General features: G+C 47.5%; 1 protein-coding gene across 2 annotated transcripts in view; it reads right to left on the bottom strand.

Moving 5' to 3' along the window:
- Window positions 1-17,417, bottom strand: part of KIF15 (kinesin family member 15) — a 2,141,222-nt gene that overhangs the window by 1,717,426 nt on the left and 406,379 nt on the right. For both annotated transcript variants that reach the window (XM_069648268.1, XM_069648269.1), the window contains exon 7: window positions 16,767-16,946. In XM_069648268.1, the coding sequence (XP_069504369.1) occupies window positions 16,767-16,946 (180 nt within the window). The remainder of the gene's footprint in view (window positions 1-16,766; window positions 16,947-17,417) is intronic.

Consider the following 17,417-nt stretch of genomic DNA (forward strand, 5'->3'; position numbering starts at 1 on the left):
AGTTTATCCACTCCGTTACCGTCCCTTCGGTCCCATGGTTGGATCACAACCTAGTGCGTGTGGTCTTTGGTGTGGGTTGGGCCCAAAAGCCCCCAGGGAGGTGGATGTGTAATTATCTGCTGTTGAAGGGTAAGGGGTTGGCCAGATGCTTCAAACCCACTTCCAGGAGTACTTTCAGTTTAATGATGGGGGATACCAGCCCACGATTTGGGTGGGAAGGGTTCAAGGTCCCGATTAGGGGGGTGCTGATTGGGCTAGATGCGCAGAAGACGCGACCAAGATGGACGAGGCAGATTTAAAGTCAAAGAAAGAGAGCCTTTGTCTGGTGGGGGTGGGTGGGCGGTGGAAGATTTAAACCCACACCAGGTAGCACAGCTGCGATCCTACTAACTATAACTAAAGACCCTCTTATCCAGGATACGGAAAAGAAGCTGGCCTTCTTGAAACAGAACCATGAAAAAGGTGATAAGGCGGATAGGATCCTGGCATGGCGTTTACGGGAGGTGCAGAAATATAAGTTGGTCAACAAAATTAAGTCCGGAGAGGAGAGACCTGTTCGACACAGGGGCAATAGGGGAGGAGTTTTGTAAGTTCTGAGGCCTTATACACCTCAGAATCTACTGGGGATCATGCAAGTTTGTCCCAGTTTCTCGATTCGTTGAGGATACCGGGTTTGTCTGACCTCGTGGCAGATAGCCTGGATGATCCAATTTCCAAGGAGGTGGCCTTCACGATCAAGGGATTAAAGTTGGGAAGCACCCCAGGAGAGGACGGCTTTTCTGTTGAGTTCAACAAAGCATTTGCATGGAACTACCCCCACCTCGTCTGGGGCAGAGGCCCTCGGCTGCGGCAAACCGGCTGCTGTGCCCATGTCGTCGTCCATGTCCGTCCCAGTGTCTCGGGGGTGGGGAAGTTGGGGTGGAGCCACGTGAAGAGGTTGATGCGGCAGCATAGGGTGCCGATTCCTCTTCTTGGCCGGAGGTTGGTCCAAGGCCGCCAGGGGTGTCGGCATCCATTTCTGAATCTCCAACACAAGGGTGTGCAGGGTCAAAAGGATGTTCAGCGATAGATCCCTCGGGAGGGTCGGACGGTTGGCCTACTGGGCCGTGCTCAGTCATCTGTGGCAGATCCGCCGTCACCATCGTCGCCCCCAACGTCCTCCTGGATCGTGTGGACGGTTGCCTGGTCCTCCTTGTCCGAGGAAGAAATATCCATGCCCTGGAGTACGGTTGGGGCCTCCTCTTCCCCACCGCTTTTTTTGCATCCCGTGGAGTCATGTCCGGGCTCAGGGATGGCATCCTCTTCTCAGTGTCCTCCCCACCGGCTTGGCTGATGTCTCTAGTCTCGGGGGCAGGGATACTTTGGCCACTGCTGGGGCTACCTTGTCTGGTCAGCCCCCTTGCCCTTCGAGAGGGCGGCTGCCACCAACTTGATAGTCGATGACTTCACCTGGGCCGCCTGTGCCTTCTAGGGCAGGTCGGCCGTTTTTGTCCTGCGCCTTAGTAGTCTCTGGTTTTTCCCACAGCTTCTCCTGGTTAGCCGATTTCCTCTTCGAGGAGTAGCTGGAGCAATGGCTGGAGATGGAGACAGACTGAAGATGAGCGTGCCCTGCCCGTCGCAGGACCTGCCTGCGCAACGCCCGCAATGGAAACAGACTTGCAGTGCTTGGCATTGTCTTGGGCCCCCACGGATGGAGCACTCTCAAAGGACTTAGTAGCCCGCTCCTGGGACCAGCCGGTCCTGGGTAATACATGCCCCCGCTTCCCGCAAGGGGTAGAGGCCTTGGTGTTGAGCCATACTGCCAGCCTACTTTGATGATCCTTCACGGTTAGCTTGGAGAACCAGCGTCAGATTTTGCAATCCGCTTCATTGTGATCCGAATGGAGACAGAGGCATTGAAGGTGTTTGTCCTCCACAAACATGTTCTGCAGTCCGCAGCTGGAGCAGAGCTTGAAAAGGGAGCTAACCTTCTCCTTCGACATAGTCCGGAGTGCGGAGTAGGCCCGATGGCCTTCTGGAATCTTCGATGACACTTTGACAATTCTGCCCTTGCGGGGCATTGAAATTTACCAACAAACAGGCTTGTCGGCCGAAGTAGGAGAGAGCACACGGGCTCTATTTGAGAGAGAGAAAAAAACTAACTTTTTACCGAAAAAGCGGAAAAAAACAGATCAGCTCACAGAGAAAAACACAAGGACTCCCAACACTTGAACGTGCGGTAAAAATCTGATGGCTGCAGGAGGAGGAGCTTAGGGAGAAGGCAGTCATTGGATGGGGGCAGTATGACCCAGAGCTCAGTGATTGGTTCAGAGGTTTGTAAGTGAAAGTGAAACTGTTTTTTGTCTTTTACTGAGCATTCCCGGCCTGACAGGGAATATTCATGAGCATGTGAATCCATGCCAGACCCCATGCTGAAGAATGGATAGACTCATGGGGTGGAGGCCAGATGGATATCTCACAACACTGATCTATGGAGACCAGGTTGGTGTTATCCATGGAAGACAGGGATCTGACAACATTAGAAAGACTATTGATTCGATGCATATGGCAGGCATTGATGCTTTGTTAAGATACCCAGACTCTGAAAAGGCATTCGACCGTGTCGAATGGCAAAACTTGCTCCAGGTCCTGGTGAAGTTTCAGGTGGGGCTGCGCATGCAGCATTGGATAGCAGCCCTTCACAGCTCCCCGACAGCCTGGGTGCTGGTTAATGGAAATCTTACGGCCTACTTAACGTGGACGAGAGGGACGAGGCAGGGATGTCCCCTCTAGCCCCTGTTGTATGCCATGTCCCCAGAGCCCTTTGTGATTGCGGTAAGTGCTAGCCCGACAATCAGGTGGAGACAATGCAGGGTAACATCCTTTAAGCTGTCCCTATTTGTAGACGATATCTTGTCATACTTAGTGGATATGCGTTAGTTGGTTCCTGAGCGAATGCCCCCGATTACAAACTATGGCCGGTTCTCAGGGCTTAAAATCAACGTTCACAACTCGTGTTATGTGGATTAGACCTAAGGGGTCCAGCTTGGAGAACAGAGCTCAGTTTGAAGCGATGTGTGTAGAAAAGGTAGCACTAACCTACTTGGGAGTCCAGATTTTCAGAGATTTTACCAGGCTGCTCGCACTTAACTATACCCCAATGCTCGTAATGCCGAGGAAAGACTTGGCAAGGTAGGTTCCCTGGGTGATCTCGTGGTACGGGGAAATGGTCACAGTTAAAATGAATGTTCTTCTCTTGCTGCTTTAGCTCCTCTCGAGCTTGCCCACTGTGGTCCCAGCGACCCATCTTCGCGAGCTGAAATCCATGTTGGTCCAATATTTTTGGCAGAACAGAGTCCCCAGGACCAAACATTCGATGCTTACACTGCCTAGGGACTGAAAGGTGGGGAAGATTTGCCTACCCCGACTGACCCACCTACTATAAAGGCAGCCCAGCTGAGGGTACAGGTGGAACATTTAAGGGACGATCTGGGCAATTACTGGACCTTCATCGTAGAGGTCACAGCACACCAAGGTCAGAGACTATCTGTGGTCCCCGTGTGAGTGATACATGGGAAGCTACAATCTCACCCTAGCTTAGGGGTTTTGTGGTTGATATGGAAGAAATCTAAGGCCAATGGTTACTTGTCCTCTTGGCCGTCCCTGCTTTACTCAGTGTGGGGGGACCCCTGAGGGCCTGGCGAAGCACTGTTTTCCCTACTCCCAGACCTGGTCGGAAAAAGGGGTAGACAGAGCGGGACAGTTGTTTCCAGAGGGGGCTTTAATATCCTACGAAGCTGTCAGATGTCGTAGGGAAAGACGCAATGTCAGTCTTTGAATATCTGAGGTTAAGAGGGTTGCCAACAGATGGGAAGTGGGAAGGTAACTTGTCTAGGAACCCGACTAGATTCGAGGCGGTCCTGGCTTCAGCAGAGAGTCAGAAGGGAATCCTTTCACGATTGTCCAGGGCTATGATCACGGCTGAGGTGGGGAACAGACAGGGCTTCAAGCAGCAGTGGGAAAACTGGTTGGGGAGGGAGATCCCCGAGGAGACCTGGTGCATGGTTTTTTCAAAGTAGCCTTTCGCAGTACTTTGTTCACGTCCACCATCAAGCACAATTTTAAAGTTCTCCATGGATGGAATAGACACCCGCTTAAACTTTCTAATATGTTTCAGGGCACTTCCCCACTCAGCCCCCGGGCCTGTGGACAACAGGCCACATGGTTTCATATGTGGTGGGATTGCCCATTGACTGGGTCGAGGTCCTCAGCTGGAAGAAGGGAGTAGCAGGGTCTCCCTGGAGCTAGACCCTCTTCAGAACCTATTGGGAGTCCCTCCGGCAGAGGATGGAGAGGTGAGGTTCCTGAGACTGTGGGATTCAATGCTGCGGGCAGGGAGAATCCCACTGGCGCAAAAGTGGAAGTCCTCTGGAGACCCGAGTAGAGTGGTCTGGGAACAGAAACAGACATTAATATGATGGAGAAGCAGACTGCCACTGTGCATGATCAAGTGGGAACGTTTGAGGATAGCGGGACCTTTGATTGCTACATGGGAAGCAAGCTAAGAGGTGGAGAAGGGAGATATGGAGGACTGGAACGACAGGCCAGTGTGGGGAGGGGGTCTGGAGACCCCGGGGCGTGCGGGTGTTGGAGGGGTTCCACTACCTGCAGTACAGACCTATCTAAAGTATTTTAATGAGGTTTATTTGGATCCATGTGATAATATCCCTGCAAACATTTCGCCATACAAGAATGGCACCTTTTTTTGTGCGATATTAGCACATAGAACCAGCGGTGGACAGCCCTGCAACCCCCACATTTTTGTAAATGGAGCAGGGAACACCCAGGCAAACACCTGCTCCCATTTACCACATACATTATCCCCCTAAATAATGTCGCCTATGCTGTTTCCCGGCGACTATATGTATGGCGACATTATTTAGGGGGATAATATTACCAGATAATGTTTTTGTTTCTGTTGCGCTGGTTCACACCTGAGCATCTTGGTATTGACAGTTATATGTGAGCTGAACGTATGATTTTTGGTTGCTTACAGACGCAAATATCTCTTGAGGTTTGGCGAGGTGGGATTTTCAGTTATTGTGGTTGTTCTGCTGGTCTCATCTGCAGTAACTGAAAACTGACAAAATGATAAAACAATACGAGTTATAAACAAAACAGCATTCAAACCAAATGACTTGTCTATTAAAAGGTCATGATCCACAAATCTGGATTAGGACATAGTTTTTTGGAATTCCTCCAGACTTATTTTAACTGGCCTGCGATCTCTATAAAAGAACAATTACTGTTCCCAAGAGATAGTATTAAAATGCGCACATCAGTGAAATCTTAGGCATGGGAAATTTGAGTGAACAATGATGTGTGGGTGTAGGTTGTCACATGCAGAAGATTTATTTTGTATGCTGAAACACCCACAAAACATTTCCATCCATGGTACAGGAGCTTGATTGATTTGGCAAAGTGGAGGGTGTGAAGATGACAAGTCTGACACGAATTAATGATCTCAAAGTCAGATGACCATTATCTGTCCGGCTTCATTAACCCATCATAGAATAGACCAAACTAAATTGCTCAATTCACTTCATAAATAGATGAGGAAGATCACATAAATGAAAATCCCAACACAGTGTCAACCCTTCGAACATTTTGCTGGACTTAGTGATAATTGTTTCTGTGTGAGTGGGAATCTTTTTAACCACTCAACTTGGTCTTTTACGCTTGGTATGGGTGACTTGTTTACGTCTCTCCATAGTGTATGTTTGGATCTATAGTTCCCTATAAATTGTGGGATGAATGCAGTTTCCTACGGCCGCACACAGCACCTTAGGGGCAGTGTTGCTGGGTTGTCCTTGGGGTCTCCCTTTATTATTTTCACTTAATATGCCTTGGGTGAACTACTGTTCCCAAGGGTCGAGGCGTATTTTCATCCCCTTTACATTTTTATATGCAAGACCAGCACACGGCACCTTATGTGGAGTACAGGGGAGATGCACGGTATCACGTTTCTCACTGACCTAGTAACATTTCTGTTACTGTGGCAAACCAACTATTATGGCTGGCGGCAGTGTATCTACTTTAAAGACTTGTTAATATCACATGCAGACTGTCAAAGCAGCCTTAGTAATGCACAGGAGGGTCACCATTCTGCTAGAATGGTGGCTTCCTTCTTTTGTTGGCAGTTGTAGCATGTGTGTTGTTTCTTGGGCCTTCCTCTGCTGTTTTAGGTGGGGGAGTTGATGTGTTGAAGTCTGAAGGATTATTCAGCATTTCTTTCTGGCCATGTCGCACAAGCTCTACGAGGTCCGAGCTGGATGAGTTTGGAGCCGGCTCATTTAGCGACTTGCTTCATTTGTGAACATTGGGAGTGCTTCTTTGGGGCAAGCTATGATATCCAAGCATAAGGGCCGTGGAAATGTGTGCCTGCCATTCGTCTGGTTTCTGAATGTGGGCCGGTGTTCGGCTGTTTCAACTTTCTCCAGGAGTACATCCAGTTTGATTTCTTTCCTCATCTTAGTCATTGTTGAGGAGCCTTGACAAATTGTCATATTGGTGCAAATTGGGTGAAACTGGGGAATGATATGACGAGTTGTCCCCCCTTCTCGCACCTGACAGTTAAGAGCAGAGGATATTTTTGTTGAAGATATCCATCAAGTGTGTTGTTGGCAGTACACATGGGCCCTCTAACAAGTTACTTGTGGTTTGGTTAGAGCAATTTTGTAATCCTGTCCTTTTCCAACCAAAGATGGCAATCTCACAATATAGTGACGTGTTAGCAGTACTAGAGGCCAGCAACCATATCCACTAGTTTATCTGGGAAGGAGGGGTTGTAGGGGGGTGGTCTGTAGATCAGAAAAAAGCAGTCTGGATGTGCATGAGGAGGAACTGTATAAGTGATTTGCAACAGTGTCTGTGGGTGTCGGTCACTACAAGAGTGTCATTCCTCCCGTACCCCCTTTTTTGCCAGTTCTGTTGGCATATTGATTCTTGTAGTCTGTAGGCATGGTCTTGCATCTAACTGCGGAGTACATCTCTAAGTGAATGTTCTGAGATTAAATGTGGATCTGTTTTGCTGTCAGTAAAAAGGTTGTAAATGTGTGTAATGTTTCGAGTGGGTATTAAGGAGAACGAATCTAGTGCTGAGGTTTTCCTTGCAACTCCCAAATCTCATTGGTTTCACACAGATTGTTTTGTCCCCATCTGTTCAGGGTCTTGTTTCGAATCTGAGCTGCATTAGTCTTCAAATAGGTTGAGCCATTTCCTCTTAATATTGGCGTTTTCTTGGCTACAGTTTATGTTGGCGGTATGGTGCAGTTTTGTGATGAAAGGTGTGATCTATGCATACACAGTTTAGAGTGTTCACAGGTTTGGTTGTTGAAATTCAGGTTCATTCTGTGGTGTGGACATAAAGTAGTATCCTTTAGAGTGGGTGCTACTCCAAGCAAGGTCTTCAGGGAATTTGCGTGATTAGCTTGTGGGAGATGGGTTCTCCCTCCCCGATGCTGGAATGCATTTAAACAAGGCATCTTGAGATGACAGGGGTTTGAGGTCTTGTAGGTGGATTTGAGAAATTACAGGTGGCATTTCTGGTCAACTCATCATCTCAAATGACAATGCCTTTGATTTCCTGAGCATCTCATCGGATTCCATCTCTTGGGTATAGTGCTGGCTGTGTGGCTGCCCCAAAGGATTTCCGGGGGGTTCCGATAAGTGACGTTTTTAGAAATGTGGTGGGGAAGAGGAAGCAAAAGGGTTAAGGGAGGTGGGGGTGGGGGGGGCAGAGGGGAGAACGAACAAGGCAAGACTGTATGTCCTGCGAGTTGGTGGCTTGTAGACACTGGCAGGGACCTTGTCGCACCTAGGCCACTCAGAACTGGAAAAATTGAATTTGGGCTAGCTCAGCGGTGACTGAATTTGGCAAGAATTACTGCACCATCACCATAAGGCCACTTTGGCATGTCTATGAGCAAACTCACAGTAGGAAACATCTAGGAGAAAAATTACAGAATGCGGCCCAGAAGCACGATCCCTGTGGAGAGACCTTTATGTGGTGGCAAATAAATAAAATTTAGGGGGCTATGTGAGTGGTTCCATGATCCTCAAGACCTGCAATAGTGGGTTTTAATGAATGAAGTCTCCACAGTGAAATATATTTTATGATTTAAGAAGATTGCAAGACCTTGAAGGGCATATTCCATGCTGTGATGTTTAAAGCATTGGACATCCCAACACAGAAATATAAATGTTCCTAGTCCTAAATAATGTGCAGTACACCGGAGGGGGTGCATGTTTTTTCTTTTTTTTTACCCTTACAGTCTTTAATAGAACACACAACTATTATCCAGTAACATCCTTTCTCCATTCCTGTATGCCCCCTTTCATGGTCCCAATCAGTATCTACTAATTTGTAAATGACATGACCTATGTGAAACCAGCCCTACACCATACAAACTTTAGGCAATGTCCTATCCACACTTCCTGGGCAACATCCCTTCAAAAACCACTTACTTCCCCTTTTGTCACAATACCCTTCACATGTTATTACTCAATAACATTGGCATCTACAATCAGCCTTTGATTCCCGGTTCAAGGCCCCATCGTCTGTCACTTTTGTGAAGCCATCATGAAGGACAGACAACAGATTCCAAATTCAAAACAACCAAGTTTATTAACTTATGTCAGGATGGAAAAAGGCCTAACTTGCCCTATACTAAGGTGGGATTTCCCTACCTAAATAAAACTAAGGAAAGTCTGAGTCAAGGAGTTCAATTTAGGAATCCGTCTGTGTCCAAAACCTATGCTTGTCCTCACAACTAATCTATACAATGCGTAGGGATGTCAGCAACCAAGAGAAAACTAAGTTCTGAGCTTCTTCCAGCTCGTAGCTTCTTTTCAGCTCCCTTCACCAGAGTATAAAACAGTTCCACACAGAAGAAAGTCTTAGTATTCCCTTTCTTGGATGTAAGATGCAATAGTCTCGTCAGATCTCGGGGTCTCCTTCCCCAAGTCAGGACTCTGGGTTCCCGTCCCCAAGTTCCAAATCACACAATTCAATTGACCTTGAAATGAAAGGCGTCTACTCAGGCTTCCTTCCTCAAGTTCCAAGTGCCACAATTCCAAAAGAAAATCAAAATGCCCTAGTCTTCCAGTTTAGTTAATGGTGTTTTCAAGTACACAGTTCAGATAATTTTGTACCTTTCACACATGTTAAAAATTTCACTGTAAATCAGGTTTCAGTATCCTTTGTCTGTTCTTTTCACATATTATATTTCAACATACTGTGGTTGGTTAGTAATTATTCATTTTAGCACTTTTGCATTGATTTAAACTTTATCTCCTTTAGATTTCAGTTGTTTATTTCTATTTAGAAGCAAAGTTTTAATTCCCTTCGGTGTTCAATAATTAGATCTCACGCGTAGGGTTCGTTTTCCCTTCATATATAACTCAGTTGTTGCCTTCACTTTAAATGAATAGTTCAACGTGCAGAGATCTTCGAAAATGGCTTCCTTGCTGCACGCGACCACTCTGATTCAAAGTATTTACCTTTGTTGTATAATTAACAAATAATTGTTTGTTTCACTAGAATTGAGCGATTCAAACATTCAGAGGCCTTCGAAAACTTGTTTCTTGCTACACGCGACCACTCCGATACAATGTATTTCAGGAAATACACAAGTTCACAGATGCGCACTGGGATTCTTAAGCCCCAGAAACTCACTGGTCGCTTTGAATCCTGATGCTGCAGCGTGGATCACACTTCGTGTCGGGGTTCCAGTTCCTGCCCCATAGACACTCATGGGGTAGTCCTCCACCAGAGAGGAACAAGCATGTTGAATAGAAAGGAATGGGTCAGGCTGCCAGCAGGGCTTGCTTCACCTTTCCTAATTTGCTCCAGGGAGTCCCCACTCCCACGCAATGTTGTATGGTCCTCTGCTGCCTGCACCGGCCTCCTAGTCCTTCTCCTGTCGTTCACTTCTGCCACAGAGTTGGGCTCCATTCATACACCTGCAGCCCCTTGACAGGCTGCAGGTGTGGATAATTATTCAGCCCTGCCTGACTCCCATTAAAGGGACATGCCCGACCTTCATTGCTCTTAGTTGCCTCTTCTTCGTCCCAGTACTATCAAGTGACAATTGAGAAATTAGGGGAGCTGGCTAACAATAGCCCATAAAGGTTGGGAAAGGGTTGGGTTGGTTGACACTAGGGAAAGGGGAATAGCATGCCTCGCCCAAGGGTGCCCCTCTCTGTTCCCAAGGTTACTCCACCAAGGTGATCCTCCCTCGCTTCTCCGCCCCTAGGGTCGGGATCCAATAGCTATGGCCTTTCCCTGGCCACCTGCGCACAGAATGGAAGGGGTCTAGGAGTGAGAATACCCTCAGGTTTCTCACACTTTAGGACAGAAGCCCTAAAGGACAGTAAATTCTGGTGCTGTCAACCTCACTTCTCCAGTCTGATATTTCTCTGACTTCCATCAATATTCCACTCCCACTGTGCTGCAGTCTGTTGCCACAGGTTAACCACCCTGCTATCTGGGGCATGGCCGATTAAAAACTCCCCCAATTGCTCCATGGTGGTGGTTGGGTGATGGTATTGCTAAAACTTTTGGTTTTCCTCTGTGGCAAGGCTTGTATTTATTGGGCTTGTGAAGCCCTTCTATTTCATCCATGGCAGTGCTTATATGGGAAAGTCCTTGTTGGGTTCTACCCAAGCCCTGACCACCTGGGCGGAGGCATGGACGATTTGCTGCACTTCATTGTAGGCAGCAGCCAGAGCTCTAGATAAGTCACACATGCCGCCCTTCCGATCTGGTCCCTGGTATGGGTGATGCCACGCAGGCCCCTCTGTGGCTCACGCCAGCTCCCACGCATGCCGCACAGCCAGCAAGTTCTTCAATCTTTACTGCCGGACCACCTGGCCCGGGCGGGCTTGCTCTCGCAGCCAAGTGCGCTCTTCTCCGGGTCGCCTGGGATTTTTACTCCTTCCGGTTCACCCGGTCTTGGCCCCGGGTGGACCATAATTCATAGGCCATGCCCTGGTTTGGGTTGCCAGACACTACACTGTCTCCGGGCCCGCACAGATAGGCCGTTCCACCAGGTCACGCCACTAGTCTCTGGGGCACCCGCACACGTGACCCCGGACTGGTGAGTTACTTCACCCGCGCTCAACCCCCGCGCTTTGCCTCGGTCTTTATCTCTGTACTACTCCTCTCAACTGTCACTTCCAACTGTCTGTTTCCGCAAGGTTCCCTGTTAGAATCCTGTAAGAGAGGAATGCATTTTTATGGGCAGGATAGACCCGCCTATTGCTTTGAGTCCCAGGGTTTTGGAGTAACCCATGGTGGGGACACTTGGTACAGTCAGTTGAGTCCATTCAAACTCGTACACTTAAATACAATCCTTTTTTTAAACTCCAGCACACTGGTTTTATTTTTTCTTCTATTATTTTCTCTACATAGTCTTGTATGTACCTGTTACGACGCAAACTCTTTATGGGTTTTGAATAAATAATTACACTGAACCTGCAAGTAAGTGCTATGGTTTCAGAAACAAATTTTATTCAAATTCTACTTTCTTTTCTTTTAGGAAAAAGGATACGTTTTCATCAGCCGAACTGCGAGTGGAGCTGTTTCACACACCAGTCCATCCTTCAAGGTAAGTCTTTAATCACTTCTTTTTCTGGAAAAAGTCTCTTTAAAAATCTCTGTTTGGTCAATTCTCCCCCCAGATTCAGGAGTCTTGGTACGTTGTTTCTTCCTTTCAACTCCTCTGTCAGTCTCTTTTCTTGCTCTACTTTCTTTAAAATATATTTCTCAGAGTTTGTTCACTTCCTGACTGAAATTTCTTTAAAGCATTCTTTAAACTTGGATTCGCCTTACTTAAGCTCCTTTATAAACTTCACTGTTTCTTGTCATATATTCTCATAGTTTATACTTTCAGCTTTTCTGTTTCCTTTCCACTCGACACTGCCTCTTTAAGTTCCTGTGCTAGTCTTCCTTGCTTTCTTTCATCACCTCTGTCTGGGAAATTCACTTTATGCTTTCTCCAACATTTGGTACACTCATGCGCTCCTTCCCTGCTACGATCCACGTACCTTTCACTTGTTGTCAGTACCAGGTTTAAGTTGAGCAGGAATCAGGTCCCGTAAGCACAGTCTAAGCGGTTCTCTTCGGCCCTTCGGTGAAACCTCTGTTCCGCTTTCACTCTCCCCCGCTAGCGGCCGTGGGCTGTCAACAGTGTCAGCTGCAACTCCGCTCCGCCCCCCTCGACCACAGAGCCGAAGACCGCGGCTTCGTTTCAGCCCGGCGTCTCGGTCTCTCACCTTCAGTGACGGCTCATATCTCCCTCCGCCGGCAGCCCGAAATCGGCTCCTCGTCGTCATGCCTTTTCACTGGCCGACGAAACTTAACGACTTCTCCTTCGTTGTCATCTGTTGACAACTCCGCCTCAACTCACAACCGTTACAAAACAAAGTCCAAACTTAGCGACGATGATCGCTTATCTTTTAAAGACGCTTAACTTGTAGGGAAGAGCGCAACGGCGCCACGGAATAACTTTGTATTTTTGGTTCACTGCTCCATCTCCAACAGATTCCCTAATACGCCCATTCGTAACTGTCCTTTTCAAAACTCCCCTCCTCCTCTGTTCCCTAGAAACCAAGAACAAAGAAAATGTGAAATCCCTGCCGGTGATTGGCTACAAACATTGTCAATTACTTCCTCCAGCTGACTGTAGTTAACCCTCGATAGCCCTGCTTGTCCTGCTTATCTTGGTATTGCCAGAGCGAGCGTCCGACTGCAGATCTCCTGCACATTTCCCAATGGATTACTTACAGGACCCCTCTACCAGAAAGGGCCCCTATGCGGCCCGAGGTTACAAGGAACCTTCTGTGACAAGACAGGAATGAGACACGGGCACAGAGGCCTCAGCGATTGCTCTAAACTTTTAAAAATAAAAAGGAGTTGGAAAACGCCTCACTGTCCCTGCTCTAGGATGTATGTCCCTACCTCAACCAAAAACTAAGTTTGTTCTGAGTCAAGATAATTATATATCATACCCCTGCGCCCCCCCAGTCTCCAGCCCCATAACAGTTGGTGAGCTGACATTTTGGCCCAAGGTCAGCATGGGGTGTACTGGCGATGCTACCAACCCCACCCATTTGCCCTGCACAGGGTGGGGGGGTTCAGCCCTGTGCTATCAGTGTAAAATAGGAAGTTAAGACACAATATAACATAAAAGGCTATTGCAGACCCCCACGTGCATGTCATCTAACAGACCTGGGCAATGGCTGTGTGTGTGTGTGTGTGTGTGTGTGTGTGTGTGTGTGTGTGTGTGTGTGCGTGTGTGCGTGTGCGTACACACACGCGCTTAGGTATGTTACCGTACTCCACTGGTGCAATTTATCAGTGGTAGGTTGCACTCTAACGTCCAAATGGAATTCAATAACAGCTATCATTTCAACAAACAGAATGAGCACAGTTCTACGCAGTCACCATCCACTATCACAAACATTAAGAATAATTTCAAGTTACTTCTTTCCTACCCCACTTCACACAGGGCACAGCAGTTCCAGTGTTAACAGTTAATTACCGGCTCAACGTTTCAGTCTCGAAGAGCAAAACGCTATAAGACGAATGCGTCCTCAGAAGCTAAAACTGAAAGTAGGTACTGTAATTATGCTACTATGCAATCTTATGACATCACAGGGACTCTGCAATGGAACAAGGTTGACAATTACGCGTCTACAAAGACACATCATAGAGGCCTGTGTGATCGATGGAACTTGGATACTGTTTTATACCGTGCATACTCCTCATTCCATCGGATACGTTTAGCCTTTTCAATGACCATTAATAAGTCACAGGGACTTACGCCCCCTTCCTGGAAGCGATCAGTGGTAATTCCTATACTTAACAAGGGGGACAAAAGTGACCTTATGAATTACCAACCAAAATTGACCTTCAAGATATGCTAGACAGGCATATGTTACGCCGGGAACAGCTAGTTCTAAAATTAACCCTAAGGTGCCAAGGGTATTGGTTTGGCCTTGAAAGTGCACAAATGTTCAACGTTTCAAAAGAAAAGGATAACTCCAACAAAAAGGTTCCAAATGGATAGTGTTCACAGTTCCAGCAGATAACTCCCTTCCAAGTTTCTCTCCACCCACCACAAACAGTTCAACAAGAATAACCAAGTTCTTTATAGGCCAAGAGGACAACTCCCTCCTCTTGGTATTTGCAATTTACTTCAGACTTGGCTTTGCCTGGTATACTCTGCCAGGACTCTTAGTTCATTCAGTTCACAATCCCAAGGACATCGGTTTTCCCTAGGATTCCCTTTACACACGTGGCTTTGCCTGGTATACTCTCCTGCAAGGGCTGTCTCATATAACTAAACTCTCTCTCAATATGGATGCAGGACCCAGACTTGCAGTTTCTCAGGCTGCAACCTTTTCCATGCATTCAACATCCAACAGGTCGTAGACCATTCTTGCAACAGTCTCTTTTCCAGGGCTTCTCGCCCTTCCCAAGCGGCCCTTCACCTCTTTTCCCAGTGTGCGGCAATCCTCCTGAAACGCTCCAGTGTCCCACCTTCCCCAGCTGGGCGCACCGGTTGTGTATGACTGCTTTGTTCTTCCTTGCACCATACCGTGAATGCTACTGGTCGATCGGGAGAAAGATCGGCCTCTATTCTGCTCCCCATCTGGTCACTGTTGAAGGTCCGCCTCTTGCTCTTAGCCCTGCCACGGCAGAGCACCGGCTCTTCTGTTCTTTCCCCTCGGTGACACCGGCAACCGTTCGCCTGCGCCTCCCCCTTAACCGGACTTCACCTGCTGCAATGTTGTACTCAAGCTTCTTCCGATGGAAGCCGCCTGCTCGTGTCGGGCATCTCTCTCTTTCCTGCATCAGCTGTGGGGAATTTAAATGTTCCAGGTTTGAGGATCTCCTTCCAACAACTAAAACGCAGTGTGGGCTTCTGTGCTTTAGTGATGGTCATAGCTCATTCCTCCTCGTCTCAGTAGTTGTCAGTGTTCCTAGTGCGACGCTGAGGTAGCCAATAGTGGATCTCACTGGGAGTAATCATTACTGCTCCCTGCTTCTTCTTGCCTCAGTTGTCATGGCGTTTCTAGTGTGATGTTGGGGAATATTTAAAGTACACCGGGCAAGGGTTTTAGGGAGAGGGTTACAATATGCCATTACAGTATGCGGCAGAGAGTGAACATTCCTGGTAGGGTATGGAGGGTATGTGATTTTACCTAATGAGGTCCGGTCATTCCCTAAAGGGTTGCCTCCCCCCACACTCCATGTGGTCCTCCCTCATGTAGACACCCCAGGGTCAGGATCAGGTAGCAGCTGCAATCCCCTGGCCACATGAGGGAAGGTTAGCCCCCACCGAAGCAGTGGTGATATTGCCAGATTCACCACACTTCTCAGTTTGTCTCATCAAGAACAGTGCCAAATGTCTGAATTGGGCAGGTTTCAATATATTCAACCGCGCCAATGCATTGCTATCAAAATGTGTGGGACGGGGCGGTGGAGCACTGATACCCTCACTCACCACAAGACCTTATCTAATTTAAGAATATGAAATTATGTAATGTGCCATATATACTAAGCACTTGATTATGATGATCCAACTGCCATAAATAATGAGATTAGCACAAAAGGCACCACTACATCCCTTATGATTCGGTTCACATTTGACAAATAAGAAAAATGAAATCTCCACACTGTACAGCTTATACAAAATGTTAAAAAAAGGTAGCGGGCGCCACTCTCTAGAAAGGACAATGCATGATAACCTGTCCTGTGGTTTTTTCCCCACTTTGAGAGTCTGCAGCCATCGCTTTTTGCTCAGTGTACTTTTCAAAAAGGAGTAATACTTAAGTGTTTTCTGCATAAGCACCACACAACTACCTCCCCAGTCACATCCACATCTGCTCCTTACCGGACCCACCTTCCCTTCAAAAAACCTCAATATATGGCACATCACCCCCCACACTGTATGCCCTCTCATATTCACCATAGCCAATCAATATGAACAACATCCTATCCAATGTGCCCTTCAACAACCAATACACCTAAGAAATGACATCCACAGAAAGTTATTTGAAAGCCTAGGATGAACAACATTATGAACAGCCCACCCGCCATCTGGATCCTGAACATGCTGGTCAATAGAATCAATTTCAAAACTGTATGGTATCCTGCGTTTGAAGGAGATGCATGGAGGATCCGTCTAGTATCCTCATTCTGCAGGTCCTCCATGCAGGCTTGTAGAATTGTAACGCGCCAGAGGGTTTCTAAGCGCGGTCCCGGGGTTCGAACCTGTGTTGCTCCACGTCGTCTTGATTTCAAGGCGAGCACGTTCCCCCTGAGCTATCCTCCCTAGTATCCTGGTGTCCGAGTGAAAGACTGCTCAGGGAAGGTTAGATGAATGATGTGCGAATGTTCTGTGGATGTCATTTAGGGTCTGAGCTGCGGTGAACGACGATGAAAGTGACTGGCATGAAGATGTGTTAGTTGTACGTCTGGATTTCTGAATGTAAATTCACCACGTGGGGCTTCATATTCCCCATATATTGCAAAGGGAGGACAGGAAGGAGTCTAACACCCGCTTTCTCTACCACTGCGGGTCTTCTTTGTGTGGGGCACATGGGGAGCTGCCAGTGTTTGCCCCTTAAATACATGCATGGGACTTCAGCACACGTAACAAACTGTACATGAACAGTACCAGCGCTCAAAATGATATAGCTAAAAAAAAAATCCTTACCTGGTAGGCTTCCACTGCTGATGTCACCACCTGTTCCACTGCACCAACAACAAACACTCCCTTTTTGATGTGTTCCCGGAGCAGTAATCCAGATGAAGCCGAATCCAATAAATCGAAAATCTGCTCATTGTAAATCTCTATGAAGGAGCACTTGCAGAGAAAGCTTTTTCCATCACCAGCCTGTAATAAAGGGACAATTCGTGTTTTGCTTTTCAAAATCTATTTGGTACAAACATAAGCTGATATGTTGTAATCAAGGATAGGACGCGAACTAAGACCTTGTTAACTTACAATTATCTGACTGCCATAAGTATCTGCATTTTATGAACCACCTCATTCATGTGTAAAGCAACGGGTAAACCCCATCCCCGCCCTCCTACCCACCTATTCTGCGTGGGAGGGGGGGCAGTAGGAACAAGAAGTCGATTGCAGAGGTCTTATTGGCAGTGCAGGGAATGGGCGGAACAAGACATAGCGCTGCTCCGGCAAAAAATGTCTTCCCTACGTCCTCCAGACCAAAGTCCCGCTACATCAGCAAGCAGGCCGCTTTCAGAAGACTCGGCAGGGAGGGCTGCCGAGTCTGCTGAAAGCACTCTGCTGGTTACATTGCTACACACGAGTAACCCATTTCTCAACGAGGTCTCGAAAGAC

This window comes from Ambystoma mexicanum, chromosome 2q (genome assembly GCF_040938575.1).
Source record: "Ambystoma mexicanum isolate Mex_15411 chromosome 2q, UKY_AmexF1_1, whole genome shotgun sequence".
Lineage (NCBI taxonomy): Eukaryota > Metazoa > Chordata > Amphibia > Caudata > Ambystomatidae > Ambystoma > Ambystoma mexicanum.